The 16,323-nt window shown below is 43.1% G+C and overlaps 1 protein-coding gene across 2 annotated transcripts in view; it reads right to left on the bottom strand.

Annotated features, from left to right (window-relative positions):
* KLHL2 (kelch like family member 2) overlaps nt 1-16,057 on the bottom strand; it is a 79,602-nt gene extending 63,545 nt beyond the window's left edge. The window contains exons 1-2 of one of the 2 annotated variants that reach the window (XM_029076828.1): nt 15,932-16,057; nt 1,799-1,905 (exon numbers count right to left, since the gene is read on the bottom strand). In XM_029076828.1, the coding sequence (XP_028932661.1) occupies nt 1,799-1,905; nt 15,932-15,969 (145 nt within the window). In that variant the 5' untranslated portion in view covers nt 15,970-16,057. The remainder of the gene's footprint in view (nt 1-1,798; nt 1,906-15,931) is intronic. The other variant, XM_029076829.2, reaches the window with a different exon arrangement.
* Nucleotides 16,058-16,323: the final 266 nt, after the last annotated feature.

Genomic DNA, 16,323 nt, shown 5'->3' on the forward strand with positions numbered 1-16,323 from the left:
CATTATCCTATTTATTTTGTTAATGAATTGTACATCGCCTTGATTCTATTTAGTTGCCATTGTTTTTACGAGATGTTCTTCCCCTTGTCTCTATTTATTGCCATTGTTCTTGTCTGTCCGTCTCCCCTGATTAGACCGTAAGCCCGTCAAACGGCAGGGACTGTCTCTATCTGTTGCTGACTTGTTCATTCCAAGCGCTTAGTACAGTGCTCTGCACATAGTAAGCGCTCAATAAATACTATTGAATGAATGAATGGACCACAATTATCATTATGAAAAACATGAGATAAAAATTCAAGTGCAAAAGCAGAAAAGTACTTGACTACGCTTGGGTCATAAAGAAGTAAACTTCTTCATTTTATGAAAAGAAGTAAACTTTTTCATTTCCTTACCTCCCCATTATTGAAACATTATGCCCTAAAGAAAAAAGATGTCTTCAAATTATAATACAAGATATTTACATATTTTGGCCTCCGAGTTTAGTCACGGAAACAAGGCGGGAGGCTTGCAGCTCTGGAAAAATTAGACTCCCAACTCATTCTGTGAACTGAATTTTCTTTTTGTTCCATGTATGTTTCAAGGCAAGGTAGAGGCTAATTGCAACTGCCTTAATGGAAAATTTCCCTCTTCTCTCTGGGCTCCAGAAAGTTTGGTTAATGACACCAATTCCTACCGTCCCTGGAGTCTGCACTGCTCAGACTTCAAACCACCAAAGCTAGATATTAATGGGTAATAAGGTGATGACCCAACCCCATTCATATGTCCCTTCCCATATACAACAAAGTCAACTCTCTGTGGGTCAATTGTGCCTTTAAGTGAGAGAATAAATCCATATGGCCTATTAAAAAAATGAGCAACTCAATGAATTTCTCCATTTGAATGCATTTCATTCACCCACTTCCTTTGTCCTCTCCATGCCAAGACACCAGGGAAACCCGTACTGAACTGGTCAAGACAATTTATCCTAACAAGAGCCGTTGCCGAAAGCAAACATTTTGACCGGAAATAAATTTATGAAGCAGATGTGAGAAGAATGGAGGAAATATCCCGCAATGGATGGTTTTTCTTCCCGATACACTAACTGTCGATGTCAGAAGAAAACCAAGACTTGAAGCATCTCCTAGTGAAGAGTAGAATGCCCTGTCCCTTTTCTGTTTCAGTACACAGGTGAAATTTAAACCGCTTCTGTCTTTAATAAAATAGAAGCATATCCAGTTCTATTATTTTCTTTCAACGTTAAGTGAATTGTGTTCCTGTGAAAGATTAACAGGAAAGAAGCTAATTGATTCATTTTCTGGCAAATTACTTAAACACACACATTCACACAAAGCCACCCTGTTCTTACTACGGGAATGCTACTAGAAGGCAGAAAAGAGCCAAACTGGCTTTAGCACCTCCTTCTCTCCCCTTCACCACCTTTCCCCACCCACCCAGCCCCGTTCCTGAAAATGTTACAACCTGTAATTTCTGCCAGCAAGTCAGTCAATATGCAGGGAGGAAAACAACAGAAGAGCCAAACACATCTTGCAAAACTGATGTAAGCTGACCTGCGGCTGGAAGGGGCACAGAGAGGACAATAAACGCGCTCCCAGGGCATTTACGTCCATCTGCTAATTCACTGCTACTACCCCATCTTCCATGTAAAATATTACTGCCTTAAAGAGAGGGATCGTGTCTACCGACTCCACTCTTCTGTACTCTCCCAGGTTCTTAGTAATGTGCTCTGCATTCAGAAAGTGCTCAATAAAAATCACTGATTGATTGACTGATGCTTCCCGAAGTAAAAAGCGTTACGTACCTGTAAACATGGCATGGAAGTATGGACTGCAGGCTGCCAGCACCACTCTGTGAGCAGCAATTTCCATATCTTCAGCAACTATTGTCACATCGCACAGCAAATTTTGACTTTGCAACATGAGAGAGGAAGAGGAGAAAGCAAGAAAAAGGTTACTGTTATGAGGAGAAGGCAGAAAGCTATTTAATATCCCTTGAAAAACTTTATTTTTAAAATAGGAAAATGCTATAATTTTCAAAACCAGTCATTAAACAGCAATTCTTTCAGTTGCGTCGTGACTTCTGAATATCAAGGTAACAGAATTATGATCTCAAATACAATTTCGGGGCCCAACTTTTATTTCTGGTCAAACAAGCACAAGATGCCAATGCTGAACCATGAGGTGGTTTGAAAGGCATCAAGGCAAATTTCCCACCTCACTGTTAAACACTGCTGTGCCCTTAAATGACAGAGAACTTAACCAAGTGTGGAAGACACGTGAGTCTCGTCTTACTGGACAGAGCCCGGGCTTGGGAGTCAGAGGACATGGGTTTTGATCCCAGCTCTACCACTTTTCAGTTGGATGTCTTTGGCAAATCACTTAAAACTTCTCTGTGCCTCAGTTCCCTCATCTTAAATGGGGACTGAGATGGAAAGCCCCACGTGGGACAACCTGATTACTCTGCATCTACCCCAGTGCTTAGAACAGTGCTTGGCACATAGTAAGCACTTAAATACCATTATTATTATTATTATTATTATCATCCAGATTCACAAAACTGCCAAAAGCCCAAAGCTAACAGGAAAGGCAGAATGGGCTAATGGAAAGGGCATGAAACAATCGGGAGCCAGAAGTTCTAGGCCCAGCCCCGCCGCTGGCCTGCTGTGTGACCTAAAACAAGTCCCTTAACCTCTCTTGTTCCCATCGGCATAATGGGGATATAATAGACTGAGCCCCCCATGAGAAAGGGATCGGGTCCGATCCGATAACCTGCTGGATCGTAAACTTCTTCAGGGCAGGGTCATGTCTACTCACTCTAATAATAATAATGATGATGATGGTATTTGGTAAGTGCTTACTATGTGCCAAGCACTTTTCTAAGCGCTGGGGGGGATACAAGGTCATCAGGTTGTCCCACTTGGGGCTCACAGTCTTTATCCCCATTATACAGATGAGGGAACTGAGGCACATTGAAATGAAGTAACTTGCCCAAAATCACACAGCTGACAAGTGGCAGACCTGGGATTAGAACCCATGATCTCCGGCTCCCAAGCCCGGGCTCTTTCCACTAAGCCAGGCTGCTTCTCAGGACAGTAGCTCTACTACTGTACTACTCTTAGTACAGTACTCTTTTTACAGTAGGCACCCAATAAATACCACTGATTGATTGATCTGCTTCTCCTCAGAATCCTTAGTTCTGAAGTTATCTAATATCTTCTTATACTCCTAACGGCCTCTTTAAAATGCCTGCCGAGATGACATTCCCATCAGTGCTCTCACCTTACTGACCTTACTTTTAATCCTAATTATTAAGCTCTTATGCTGTTCTAACTACTGGGGATCCCGGGTTCGAGTCCTGGCTTTGACACCCATTTGCTGTGTGCTTTTGGGCAAGTCCCTTAACTCTCCCCTGCCTCAGTTTCCCCCACGGTAAATGAAGGGTAATATTACCTGAACCCTACCTCACAGGGGTATTGCGAGGAGTAAATAACTAAATAACATTGGGTGCTTTGGTAATAAAACCACCACTTAGAAACGCGGGTATTAGTATTCGGAGCTTAGAACAGTGCTCGGCACATAGTAAGTGCTAACAAATACCATCATCATCATCAGTATGTGCAAAAGTGCTGAGACGAAAGTTGGCAGAATGCAACCTGGAGAGAAGAAAAGGTAACTGGGGAAGGTTTCCAAGAGGTGGAGGGATTTCAGAAGGGCTTTGAAAATGAGGAGAGCTGTGGTCCGGCAGATTCGACGGCAGAGGGAGTTCCAGAAATTGGAACCTTATTGACCTTACTATTATTCCGAATTATGAAGCTCTTATGTTGTTCTAACTCCTGGGGTAGATACAAGGTTATCCACCAGTCCGTGGTATTTACTGAGCGCTTCCGATGTGCACAGGACTGTATTAAGCATGTCGAAAAGAACATTATAATAGAGTTGGTAGACAGGATCCCTGCCATTCTAGAAAGACAAAGCTGAGAGTGGGAGGAAATAAAGGGACCGTTAGGAGAAAAACCAAAAATAAGGGATGAGAAACTTCGATGCGAATCCCACTACTAAGTCCCTGTGTCCTACCTGATTTTCTTGTATCTCCATCAGTGCCTGGCTCATAGAATGGGCTGAACGAGTTTCATTTAAAACAAAAAAAAAGCAGCCGAAGAGAATAATCACACCAAACATAATAGGATGCAATTTGGAACTCACGATTACAGAGTCTGAATACAGAGTAGAAAGTGAATGACAGAAGGCGAGAGAATGAGGTCTGGCCAGCGACCTGGTTATGACTTGGGCATGGCACACAGGCCTACATTTTAATTGGCTGGGGTAATTGACCTGCTCGGCATCCGTTCCCTAACATGAGACATAGTATCTGGTCATCGTGTCTGACAAACTTCAGACTTGGCTGTAGCAATTGAGATTCTAAGAGAAACAGAGAAGCAGTAAAACCGAAGTAGTTGGGAGTGCGATACAAATAAAGTTGGAAGACACCTAACGCCAACCTACTCACTGAATATCGAGCTCATCTATCTCACCACCGACTCCTTGTCCACCTTCTCCCTTTGCCTGGAATTTCCTCCTCTTTCAGACCACCAAAATCCCCACTTTCAAAGCCTTACTAAAATCACATTTTCTCTAAGAGGCCTTCCCTGACTAAACTTGGGAAGTATGGGAAGCAGCGTGGCTCAGTGGAAAGAGCCCGGGCTTGGGAGTCATAGGTCATGGGTTCGAATCTCGGCCCTGCCACTTGTCAGTTGTGTGACTGTGGGCAAGTCACTTAACTTCTCTGTGCCTCAGTGACCTCATCTGGAAAATGGGGAAGAAGACTGTGAGCCTCACGTGGGACAACCTGATCACTCTGTATCACCCCCAGCGCTTAGAACAGTGCTCTGCACATAGGAAGCGCTTAAATATCAACATTATTATTATCATTAACTTCATTTCCCCTCCTCTCTTCCCCTTCTGCATTGTCTACGCACTTGGATCTGTACCTTTTGAGCACTTGTTACTCAACCCAGAACAGCCCCATAATGCTCATTTACACATCCAAAATGTAATGCCTGCCTAGACTGAACTCTACTGGGGCCAGAAATGTGTCTACTAATGCCATTGTATTTTACTCCCCTGAGCATTTAGTACAGTGCCCTGCTTGCAGCAATTGCTCAATAAATACCACTGATTGATTGACACCACCTTACTACTGGGAGTAGTAGAGAGGGATGGATGATCCCTGAAGATTTACATTATTGATATGATTACAAAATTCAGTATGTCTAGTTCCACCATTTATATGTCATAAATACAAGCAGTCGATCAATAGGAGTCGATTTACTGACTGCTTGTGTGCAGAGTGCTGCGTTTATGTGCTTAAGTGCATTCAAGTAAGAAGCAGACCCTGTCCTCAAGGAACTTAAAATCCATAAGGACAGACTGATAGACACAAGCCATTCAGAAATACAGTGGAAGGAAGAACCTTATAGTTGTTGAAATAATAAGTTCAGAAAGTCAATAAGAAAATAAGCATTCAAAGAGAAGAACACAATTATATTCCCCCAAATTTTGTGCTCCTTGTGGATAAAGAAAATGTCAAATAATTCTCTCATACTGTTTTCTCCCAACTGCTTGAAACACTGCTCTGGCACGGTAAGCACTCAATACCACTGACTGAGTGATTACTCAAAACGGAATAATAAGTAAACCTACCACTCAAATCATCTGCCACCTAAAACCACAAAGCTTCTTTCATTCACCTTTTGGCTTTTTTTTTCCAGCCCTCCAGGAATTCTCACAGTCTCCTACCACAACAAAGGACTGGACCACCATTCACCTTTTTAAAACACATGGATCTTTTAAATCCCAAAATCTTGCCTTAGAATCTCCTGCAAATACTTTTCCAATAATTGGGAAGCAAACTGTGAGGACAGAGAGTGTAATGTGTGTGCGTGACAGGGATGGGTGTAGTAGAAGTTAATATGTTAAATTTGACTACCAAATAAACAACAAAATAAAATCAGCTTTCTCACATCTAAAATGGAAGAGACATAAGTCTTTAGGAGTAGTTATGGTAGTTATCATGCTAGGCCATTTCCTCCTGCCTTCAGGACATCTCTATTTGAATGTGCCCACTTCAGCTTAACGTGTTCAAAACAGAACATCTTCCCACCTAAACTCTGTCATCCCCCAGACTTTTCCATCACTGTAAACAAAACAAAAAAACTTTGCCATTATCCTTAACTGATCTCCCTCTCTCTTTCAACACATATATTCAATTTGTCACAAAATCCTGTTGGTCCAACCTCCACATCTCCAGAATCTGCCCATTTGCCTCCACCCAAGCTGTTACCACGATGAAGCAAGCTCTCATCATATCCTGCTTTCACTACTGCATCAGCCTCCTTGCTGACCTCCCTGCCTCCTTTCTCTCCTCTCGAGTCCATACTTTTTTTTTAACGGTACTTGCTAAGCATTTATTCTATGAAAGACACTCTAATGCTGGGGTAGATATAAGCTAATTAGGTTGGCCACAGTCCACGTACCACTTGGGGCCGACAGTCTCAATCCCCATTGTCCAGATGAGATAAGTGAAGAGAAGGGAAGTGACTTGCCCAAATAAGGTCACAAAACAGAAAAGTGGTGGAGCCGGAACTAGAACCCGGGTCCTTCTAACTTCCGGTCCCGTGCTCTGTCACCCTGCTGCCCAGATCATTTTTCTAACGTTCGGTCCATTTTTCCCCACTCCTCAAAAACCTCCAACGATCGGCCTCCACCTTCACATCAAACAGCCACCCCTTACCAGGGACTTTAAGACACTCAATCAGCTCTCTCCCTCCTACCTTACGTAGATGATCTCCTTCTCCAAACCAGCCTTCACACTTGGCTCCTCTGACACCAGTCTACTTACTCTACTACAGACTCATCTGTCTTGGTGCCAACGCCTTGCCCACATCCTCCCTCTGGTTTGGAACTCCCTCCCCACTCGTATCCAACAGATCACCTCCCTCTCCACTTCCAAAGCCCTACTAAAATCCCATCTCCACTGAAAGGCCTTCCCTGACAAGTGCCATATTTCCCCTACTCACCCTCTCTCCTGCATGACCTGCACACTTCGAAACTTGGACTGTACCCCTTAAGCACTGGTTATTCACCCCACCCTCAACCCCTCAGCACTTAAATGTATACTCCTATTTGCTACCCAATTTCCCCTATCAGCAATTTATTTTCACTTGTTTCCTCCTCTAGAAGGTAAGCTCTCTGTGGACAGAGATGGTGGCTACTATCTCTGTTGTTCCGGCGACTCCCGAGAGCTTAGTACAGTGTTCTGCACAGGGTAAGTGCTCAATGAATACCACCGATTGAATGATAGTTCCACGATGAAAGAGACACAGAGACAGAGTGAGTCACAGGTAGAGAGAGAGAGCCACAGACACACACAGTGAATCACGGGCAGAGAATAGGAGCGCAACACAGACAGAGACAGAGTGTGAGTCACAGATAGAAAGAGAAAAACATGAGAACGTTACAGCAGCACCAAGAGTTGTAATATCTACTAAAAACTCAGAATTGCTGACTAGTAGACTAACTACCCCGTCTTGGAAGGTCGCTTCCAAGCTTACATTTTAATTGGTTTGGGTAATTGACTCCTCCACCACCTGTTTCCCCAAAGTGTCACCTCACTAGCACAATTACTGCTAATTGGCATGTGAGCAAGAAACTACAAGAAGCCAGACCAAAGTAGAGTTTGGAGGGTTCTAAATAACCAGATTTAAAAGAGATATATATATATATTTTTTTGGCGAGAGTAAAAGGCTACAAGGGCCAACTGTAATTCATTTCAGTGTCTGACTCCCCTTCTAGACCGCGAGCTCCTTGTCCAAAGCTCATTGTGGGCAGGGAATATGTCTGTTTACTGTTATAGTTTACTCTCCCAAGTGCTTAGTATAGTGTTTTGCACACATTAAGCGCTCAATAAATATGATGGAATGGATGACTGAGTCTATCAACTCTACTGTATTAATAATAATAATGTTGGTATTTGTTAAGCGCTTACTATGTGCAGAGCACTGTTCTAAGTGCTGGGGTAGATACAGGGTAATCAGGTTGTCCCACATGAGGGTCACAGTCTTAATCCCCATTTTACAGATGAGGGAACTGACGCCCAGAGAAGTGAAGTGACTTGCCCACAGTCACACAGCTGACAAGTGGCACAGCCGGGATGTTCTCTCCCAAGTGCCTAATACAGTGCCTGTACAGTTCTGCTGTACTGTACTCTCCCAAGTGCTTAGTACAGTGCTCTGCACACACTAAGTGCTCAGTAAATAGCATTAATGATGATCCCTTGGGCCAGTCCAAAGCAACAACACTTCTGGGGCCTTTCAAAACGTTTTTCAGATTTGGGAGTGGCACAGCATTTCTCGATCTAACTCTTGAAGCTGAATGTCTCTCACTCTTCCCCCAACTCAACAATACAACAATAGCATCTTTTCCTGGGCACTCTGCTGGGCCAGAATGTAAAAGAACACCCTTTATTACAATAATACAGTCAACTATCCGGAGTTTAACTGTTCACTTTGAATCCACCCAAGTTTCTTGAATTTCTCTTTTTTTTCCCCTCTTGTTGACTGACACCTGATCACTTCATCTCTGGGTACCTCCCCCAGAAAGCTACCCAAGGAAGGAAAAGGTTGTGAAATACTGCTGAGTCGAACACTCTTACTGAATTGTGAGCTGGTTTTAGGACAGGTCCGATGGGGGAGGAGTTGAGATGATGACTTGGGAGTCAGAGGTCATGGATTCTGAGGAGGAGGGAGAACCGGTATCGAATCCCCACTTAGATGAGGAAACAGGCACAGAGATGTTAAGCGACCTATGTCACACAGCGGGAAGGTGGGAGAGCTGGAATTAGAACCCGTGTCTCCTGACGCCCAGCTCTGTGCTCTTCAGTGCTTAGAACAGTGCTTGGCACAAAGTAAGCGCTCAACAGATACTATCATTACTATTATCATTATTATTTCCACCAGGCCACGCTGATTCTGAGAAGCCAGTGAACAGAAACTGCCACAGATTGGCTACCCTTTTTGGAAAAAAGGTGTCTCAAACGTTTTCATACCATGAGTCCTACTGCAGACCCCCAAGACCTCTGTTCCTACACAGTAGCCCTCCATCACAAAAAACAAACATCACAAAAACCTTGACACTCCTAAATCCCCATTTTGTCCTTCCTCCTAGCATTCAGTCGCTCTTCAAGATCAGAAAGGACCGAGATCAGGAGAAGGGCCCGGGAGAACTAGCTCACCTTCTCATTTTACTGCTACTTGCCACAAGAACAGTTAGTTGTTCAAACATAAATTCCTCACCACTGGCTTTAAAGCACTCGATCAGCTCACGCCACCATACCTCACCTCACCTATCTCCTACTACGGCCCAGACCACACACTCTGCTCCTCTAGCGCCATTTTACTCACTGTACCCTGCTCTCATCTATCTTGCTGCTGACGCCTTTCCCCCATCTTCACCCTAGCCGGGAACTCCTTCTCCCTCTATATACACCAGACCACCACTCTTCCCACCTTCAAAATATTACTAACATCTCAAGAGGCCTTTCCCAATTAAACCTTCTTCTCCCCAACTCGCTCTCCCTTCTGCATCGCCAATGCACTTCAATCTATGACCTTTGGACACTTGATATTCATCCCGCCCCCAGCCCCAGAGCCCATGTAGACATATCTTTCAATGATATATTATAAATTATTTATTCATATTAATGTCTGTCTCTCCCGCTAGACCGTAAGGTCATTATGGGCAGGGAACATGTCTGCTAATTCTGCTATATTGTACTCTCCCGAGCAATTAATAGAGTGCTCTCACACAGTAAGTGCTCAATAAATACAACTGACTGATTGTTCAGAGCTCTGCAATTCCAGCTCCAACCCTTGTCTTTATTTCATATCTCTTCCTATCTCCAGGGTTGTCAGGAGGGCAGAAACGAGATAAGCATTTTTCATGGTATTCGTTAAGCACCTAATATGTGCAAGACATTGTACTAAGTGCTGCGGTAGGTACAAGATGATAGGGTTTGACACAGTCTCTTTCCCACATAGGACTCACCGTCCTAATTTTTGTTTTACAGATGAGGTAACTGAGGCAAAGAGATGTTAAGTGACTTGCATGAATGAATGAGTGGCATTATCCAGTACGTTCCTAATGGTGAGGCTGTGACTTTCAAGTAAGTTGATTATAAAAACATGTTATATTTTTGATGGAAGGATTTATATTAATACAATAACTACCTTGCTTTGTCTATATAAATACCTTTAATCTTATTATATTAAGCACTTAGTACAGTGCTCTGCATATAGTCAGCGCTCAACAAACACCATTGAATGAATGAATGACTTGCCCAAGGTCACACAGCAAGTACCTATTAGGAATTCTAACTGGGGTGAATAAAGGAAGAAGGAGAAAAAGGAAGTGCTCATCTCTTAGCAGACAGGAAATCCTTTCGGCCGCCACCACCCTGTTGTGGGGAAGTAGTTGGCAAAGACAGGAAACAACAGATAAATTTCAGTGTAACAACAAAAAAAAAGTGACTTTAAGACCCACAAATTATTTGCCAGGAGAATATGAGGACTCTTTTTATGGGAGAGACTGAATCCAGTTTTGATGAGGTCATACATTTAGTTTTAATAGATAAACTACCAAACAGGACGCTTAGCATCTCAGTAGGCTGATGATACACCCTGGTTCAAGCTGGAATAATCTCGGCTTTTTGTAAGATGTCCTAAGATGTCCCAAGCAACTTTAGAAAAATAAATGCCTGGAATCGGGGGAGTCCTTGTTAAGTCAGTCAGCCTATCATACTGTGTCTCTCGGGTACTCTTGCTTATATTAAATGTTTGGACTCTCACCCTGAAAGCTGGAGCATCCTCAGAACATGCTCTACTAAAGTCCGAGAGTATTCTGGATACGTAGTATCTAAACCCATGAAAGATGGGGTACTTTAACCCAACATTTTCTTTCTCCTCTCCACTCTTCAGGTCTCTGAAAGAAAAGGAAAGGCTCACAGGCTAAAGCTGGAGCCCTAATATCCTGATTTTCAACACAAATAATATGGGGAGCTTAATCTTTCATCATCATCAACAGGGACTATAATATGGCATCTCCCCGCATGGAAGCTACGATCACTTCAAGAGAGCTGCTGTGCTGGGAGGCACCCATGAGGAGAATGACCAGCAGGAATATACCCAAGCTCCTGCTGAATGGAAAATGAAACTGGGATATGGAAAGCAAGAAGAACAGAGGGAGTGGTTTAAGGGACAACAGTAGTAAAACAAAACTTCAGACAACGTTGCATCCCGGCTGTAAACTGGGAGTCGACTGCAGAGAATACACCAACATGGCACACTGCCATTTTTTAATGGCATTTATTAACTGCTTACTACGTGCCAGGCTCTGTACTAAGTGCTGGGGTAGATACAAGCTAATCAGGATGGACACAGTCCATGTCCCATATGAGGTTCACAGTCTTCATCCCCATTTTACAGATGAGGTAACTAGGCACAGAGAAGTGACTTGGCCTAGATTACACAGCAGACAAGTGCGGGAGCCGGGATTAGAACCAGGGTCCCTCTGATTCTCTGACCCAGGCTCTATCCACTAGGCCATGATGCTTCTCAGAAAGGGACAGCTGACTTCGAGCAAAAGCTTCAAAAATAATAAGAGACAAGGAAGGTAAAGAGAAAAACAACCTCTTGAATGCCCGCAACATGGCTGGGACAGTGGTTCTCCCAGAAGCCTCCTTAGTCTGAAACAAATTTCATTATCATTATTATTATTATATTCTTTAAGAACTTACTCTGTCGAGCACTGTTCTAGCACTGGAGAAGATATAAGTGACTTTCCCATTACTATAGACAGCGCCATCATCCTCCCTGTCTCACATGCTCATAACCTTGGCATTTTTCTCCTCTCATCTCTTTCATTCAACCCACACATTCAATCTGTCACCAAATCCTTTCTGATCAACTTTCTTAACACTGCTAAAATCCCCCCTTTCCTCTCCATCCAAATTACTACCCCGTTAATCCAAGCAATTGGTCTATCCAGCCTTGATAACTGCATCAACCTCCTTAGTGATCTCCCTGACTCCCGTCTCCCCTCCAGTCCATACTTTGCTCTGCTGTCCAGATCATTTTTCTACAAAAATGTTGAGTTCATGTTTCCCCATTCCTCCAGAATCTCCAACAGTTGCCCATCTACCTCCCTATCAAACAGAAACTCGTTACCAACAGCTTTAAAGCACTCACTGAGCTTGGCCCCTCTTATCTCACCTTCCTGATTTCTTACTACAACTCAACCCACCCACTTGGCTCGTGTTAATGCCAACCTACTCACTGTACCTCAATCTCATTTATCTCACCCCTGACTTCTTGCCCTCTCCCTTCCTCTGGCCTGGAAAACCCACCCTCTTCATATTCGACAAAATATCACACTCCTCCAACTTCAGAGCCTTATTGAAGAGGCCTTCCTTGACTAGGCCCTCAATTTTCTCTTCTCCCACTCCTGCGTTGCCCTTCTACTTGGTTTTGCAGCTTTTATTCATCCCCTTCCTCCCAGCCTCACAGCACTTACCTGTAATTTATTTGTTGATATTAATGTCTGTCTCCCCCTCTAAACCATAAGCTCACTGTGGGCAGCAAATATGTCTACCTACTTTGTTTTACTGTACTTTACCAAGCGCTTAGTACAGTGCTCTGCACACAGTAAGCACTTAATAAATATGACCGATTACATGTTAATCGGGTTGGAGAAAGTCCCATTCCACATGAGGCTCACAGTCTAAGCACATTTTTGGTGGCATGTTCTTCAAGTGAGAAAAACAATTATATATACAGTATAGAGATGTAAAAATTCACCACTTTGCCATTCTGCTCCACCAATTCTGACTTGATTTATCATAGCTATGCCCTACGCATGGCCAGTAGAGTTCAATCTCTGCTTCATGGCACACCAGGGCAATTCATGAGTGTAACACCCATGTCAGGTTGTTTAGTTAACATGGTTGTTTAGTTAACATGAACTGTGATAGATAAGTAAATATGGGGTACAGTCAATCAGCTGCCATCGTTGAAGAAACATTACCTCAAAACTTCAGGTGAGCAAGCAAATTGTATTTTCTTTCTTAGAATTTCAACTTAATCGCCTGCCCTCTATGGGTATACTCAAAGGACAGGACAGGTAAGCACAGAAAAATGTACCTTCAGAACATCTTGTCATAAAAAACAATTCAAAATTAGTAAAAAGAGATTTTTAATATTTCCATCAAACTGAGTAAATGTAGGGTTTGAGTTGACAGGAATTTGAGGATTTTGCTTCATTACCTCTCAAAGATACTAGTGCTTCTGTAAAACTGTGGTTATGTTCTGTTTTTCTGGTAAAGCACCTATTGTGTCAAGCACTGTTCTATGCGCTGGGATAGATACGAGTCAATCCGGTTGGACAGGATCCCTAACCCTCATCAGGCTCACAGTTTAAGTAAGAGGAAGAGTAGGTACTGAATCTCCATTTTACAGTTGAGGAAACTGAGGCACAGAGAAGTTAAGTGACTTATCCAGGGTCACACAGCAGGCAAGTGGCAGAATCAGGATTAAAATCCAGGTCCCCTGACTCCCAAGCCCATGTTCTTTTCATTAAGTCATACTGCTTCCTAGGATTGGCTGGCTAGACTAAATTCATTTCAACTTTTAGTGACTACTCTTGCCTCAATTAAAAATTTAGAGTGATAATTTCTCATTTTGAAAAATCTACCCATTTCTTTTAACACTGCTTTTGGCTTGGGAACTATCTCAGTTAATCTGTGGTATTTAGTGAGTGCTTACTCTGGGCAGAGCACTGTACTACTACTACTAATAATAATAATTATGATATTTGTTAAGCACTTACTATTTGCCAAGCACTGTTCTATGCACTGGGGTAGATACAGGGTAATCAGGTGGTCCCACGTGGGGCTCACACTTTTAATTCCCAATTTATAGATGAGTTAACTGAGGCACAGAGAGGTTAAGTGACTTGCTCAAGGTCACACAGTAGACAAGTGGTGATTAGAACCCACGTCCTCTGACTCCCAAGCCTGTGTACTTTCCACTAAGCCACACGCTAGGCGCTCTGCGGACTGTCTGCTCCTTGTGGGCAACTCTGCTGTACTCTACTTTCCCAAGCACTTAAAACAGTGTTCTGCACACAGTTAAGCGCTCAGTGAATACCATTAACTGAACGGTGTCCAGTGTTTAACACGTCATAAGCATTTAACAGATACCACTATTTATTTAAAAAAACGATAGAGTTGATAAGACATGTTTCTTGCAAAAAGGACAGATAAAGAGTGGGGACATGAATGATTAATCAGGGAAGGCTTCCTGAAAGAGATGTGGTTTTAGTGGGGCTTTGACGATGAGGAGAGCAGTGGACTGCCTGGTTGTGAAGGAGGAGAGAGAGATCCAAAAAAGGAGGAGGATTCCAATCTCCCAACCCTTGGAAAAAACAGCTGGAGCTATAGATGAAGGATAATTGTCAGCCATTTTAGACACATGTTTCTGGGATGGTGCAGGAAGGGGAGGATTAAAAAAAGCTGGTTTTGATAACTTCTGATGCCAAAAGTTGCAAAAGTCAGAGAAAAGTTCAGATAGGATCTTAATGGTGACAGCTAAGATGTGTGGGGGAGGGGGGTTATTATTTTTATGGTATTTGTTAAGTGCTTACTATGTGTCAAACACTATTCTAAGGGCTGAGATAAGTACCAGTTAACTAGGTCAGGCACATTCTCTATCCCATATGGGGCTCGCATTCTAAGGAGGAGGAAAAACAAGTATTTAATCCCCATTTTACAGTTGAGGAAACTGAGGCACAGAGAAATTAAGACTTGCCCATGGTCACACAGCAGACAAGTGTCATGTCAGGATTAGAATTCTGACTCCTCGGCCTGTGCTCTTTCCAGTCGGCGTTACACTCCAAAGAGGCTGCTTAGATTTTTAAAACAACCCCATCTTCAGTCGATCGGATTTATTGAGTGCTTACTGTGTTCAGAGTACTGTCCTAAGCGCTGCAGAGAGTAGAGTATAACGATATTCCCTGCCCACCAGTTTACAGTCTATAGGGGCAGACAGACGTTAATATAAATAAATAAAATTACGGATATGTACATAAGTGCTGTGGGGAGGGGAGAGGGTGAATTAAGGGACCAAATCAAGGCGGCACAGAAGGAAGTAGAAAAGGAAATGAGGGTTTAGTCAGGGAAGGCCTCCGGGAGGAGATGTACCTTCAATAAGGCTTTGAAGGTAGGGACAATAACTTTCTGTCTTGCCTGGGTCTTTAATATTTGGGGAAGAAACTGACCAACAAATGGGCCACCTGGCCCTTCAGAGAACAAGCGGACACTGCCCGCCATCTCTCAGGCATTAGAAGAGACCTGCTACAAGAGACAGAGAGACAATTTGCAATCCTTAAAGTGACCAAAGTCCTGACACATACCATGTCATCTCTCTGACTTAAAGGAAAGATTTATCTTCCAGGGTACTGTAGTAATGATAACAGTAATACTACCAAAAATTGTACATGTTGTGTGCTTACTATGTGCCAAGCACTCTTCTAAGCACTGAGGAACATAAATTAATCTGTGCAGACACAGTCCCACAAAGGGCTCACGGTCAAAGTAGAAGGGAGGAGGATTTAATCCCCATTTTTACCAATGAGGTAACTGAGGCCCAGAGAAGTGAAGCGATTCGCCCAAGGTCACACAGCAAACACGTTGCCGATCCGGCATTAGAAGCCAGGCCTTCTGACTCCCAGGCCCGTGCTCTATCCATTAGGCTTGCCAGTCCAACCCCAAAGGAGAGAAAGGCAATAGTCACTGCAAGGAAAGGAGTAAGCAACAAACTCAGCAGTACCTTCTTAACTCATTCATGACTTTAAAAGCTTTCTTCATATGCCAAGGATTCACTCGCACTGGACAGTGTTTTTCAGAATTATCATCTTTCTGATCGACATTTTTCTGGTGAGACTGCTTTGTGCATCTGTGAAGCAAAAGAAAACAAAAAGAAAATGACTTTACCGGAAAAGTTAAAGTTTAGGTTTATCAAGGCATTAAAACATCTCCTTCTCATTCAAACATTCAGTAGTATTTATTGAGCGCCTACTATGTGCAGAACACCGTACTAAGGACTTGGCATGTGCAATTCGGCAAAGGATAGAGACAATCTCTGCCCAACGACGGGCTCACAGTCTAATCAACATAGAATCGGACAGGGATTCAGGGGTGAAAATGAACAAATACTAGGTT

Source organism: Ornithorhynchus anatinus, chromosome 12, assembly GCF_004115215.2.
Source record: "Ornithorhynchus anatinus isolate Pmale09 chromosome 12, mOrnAna1.pri.v4, whole genome shotgun sequence".
In the NCBI taxonomy this organism is placed as follows: Eukaryota; Metazoa; Chordata; class Mammalia; order Monotremata; family Ornithorhynchidae; genus Ornithorhynchus; species Ornithorhynchus anatinus.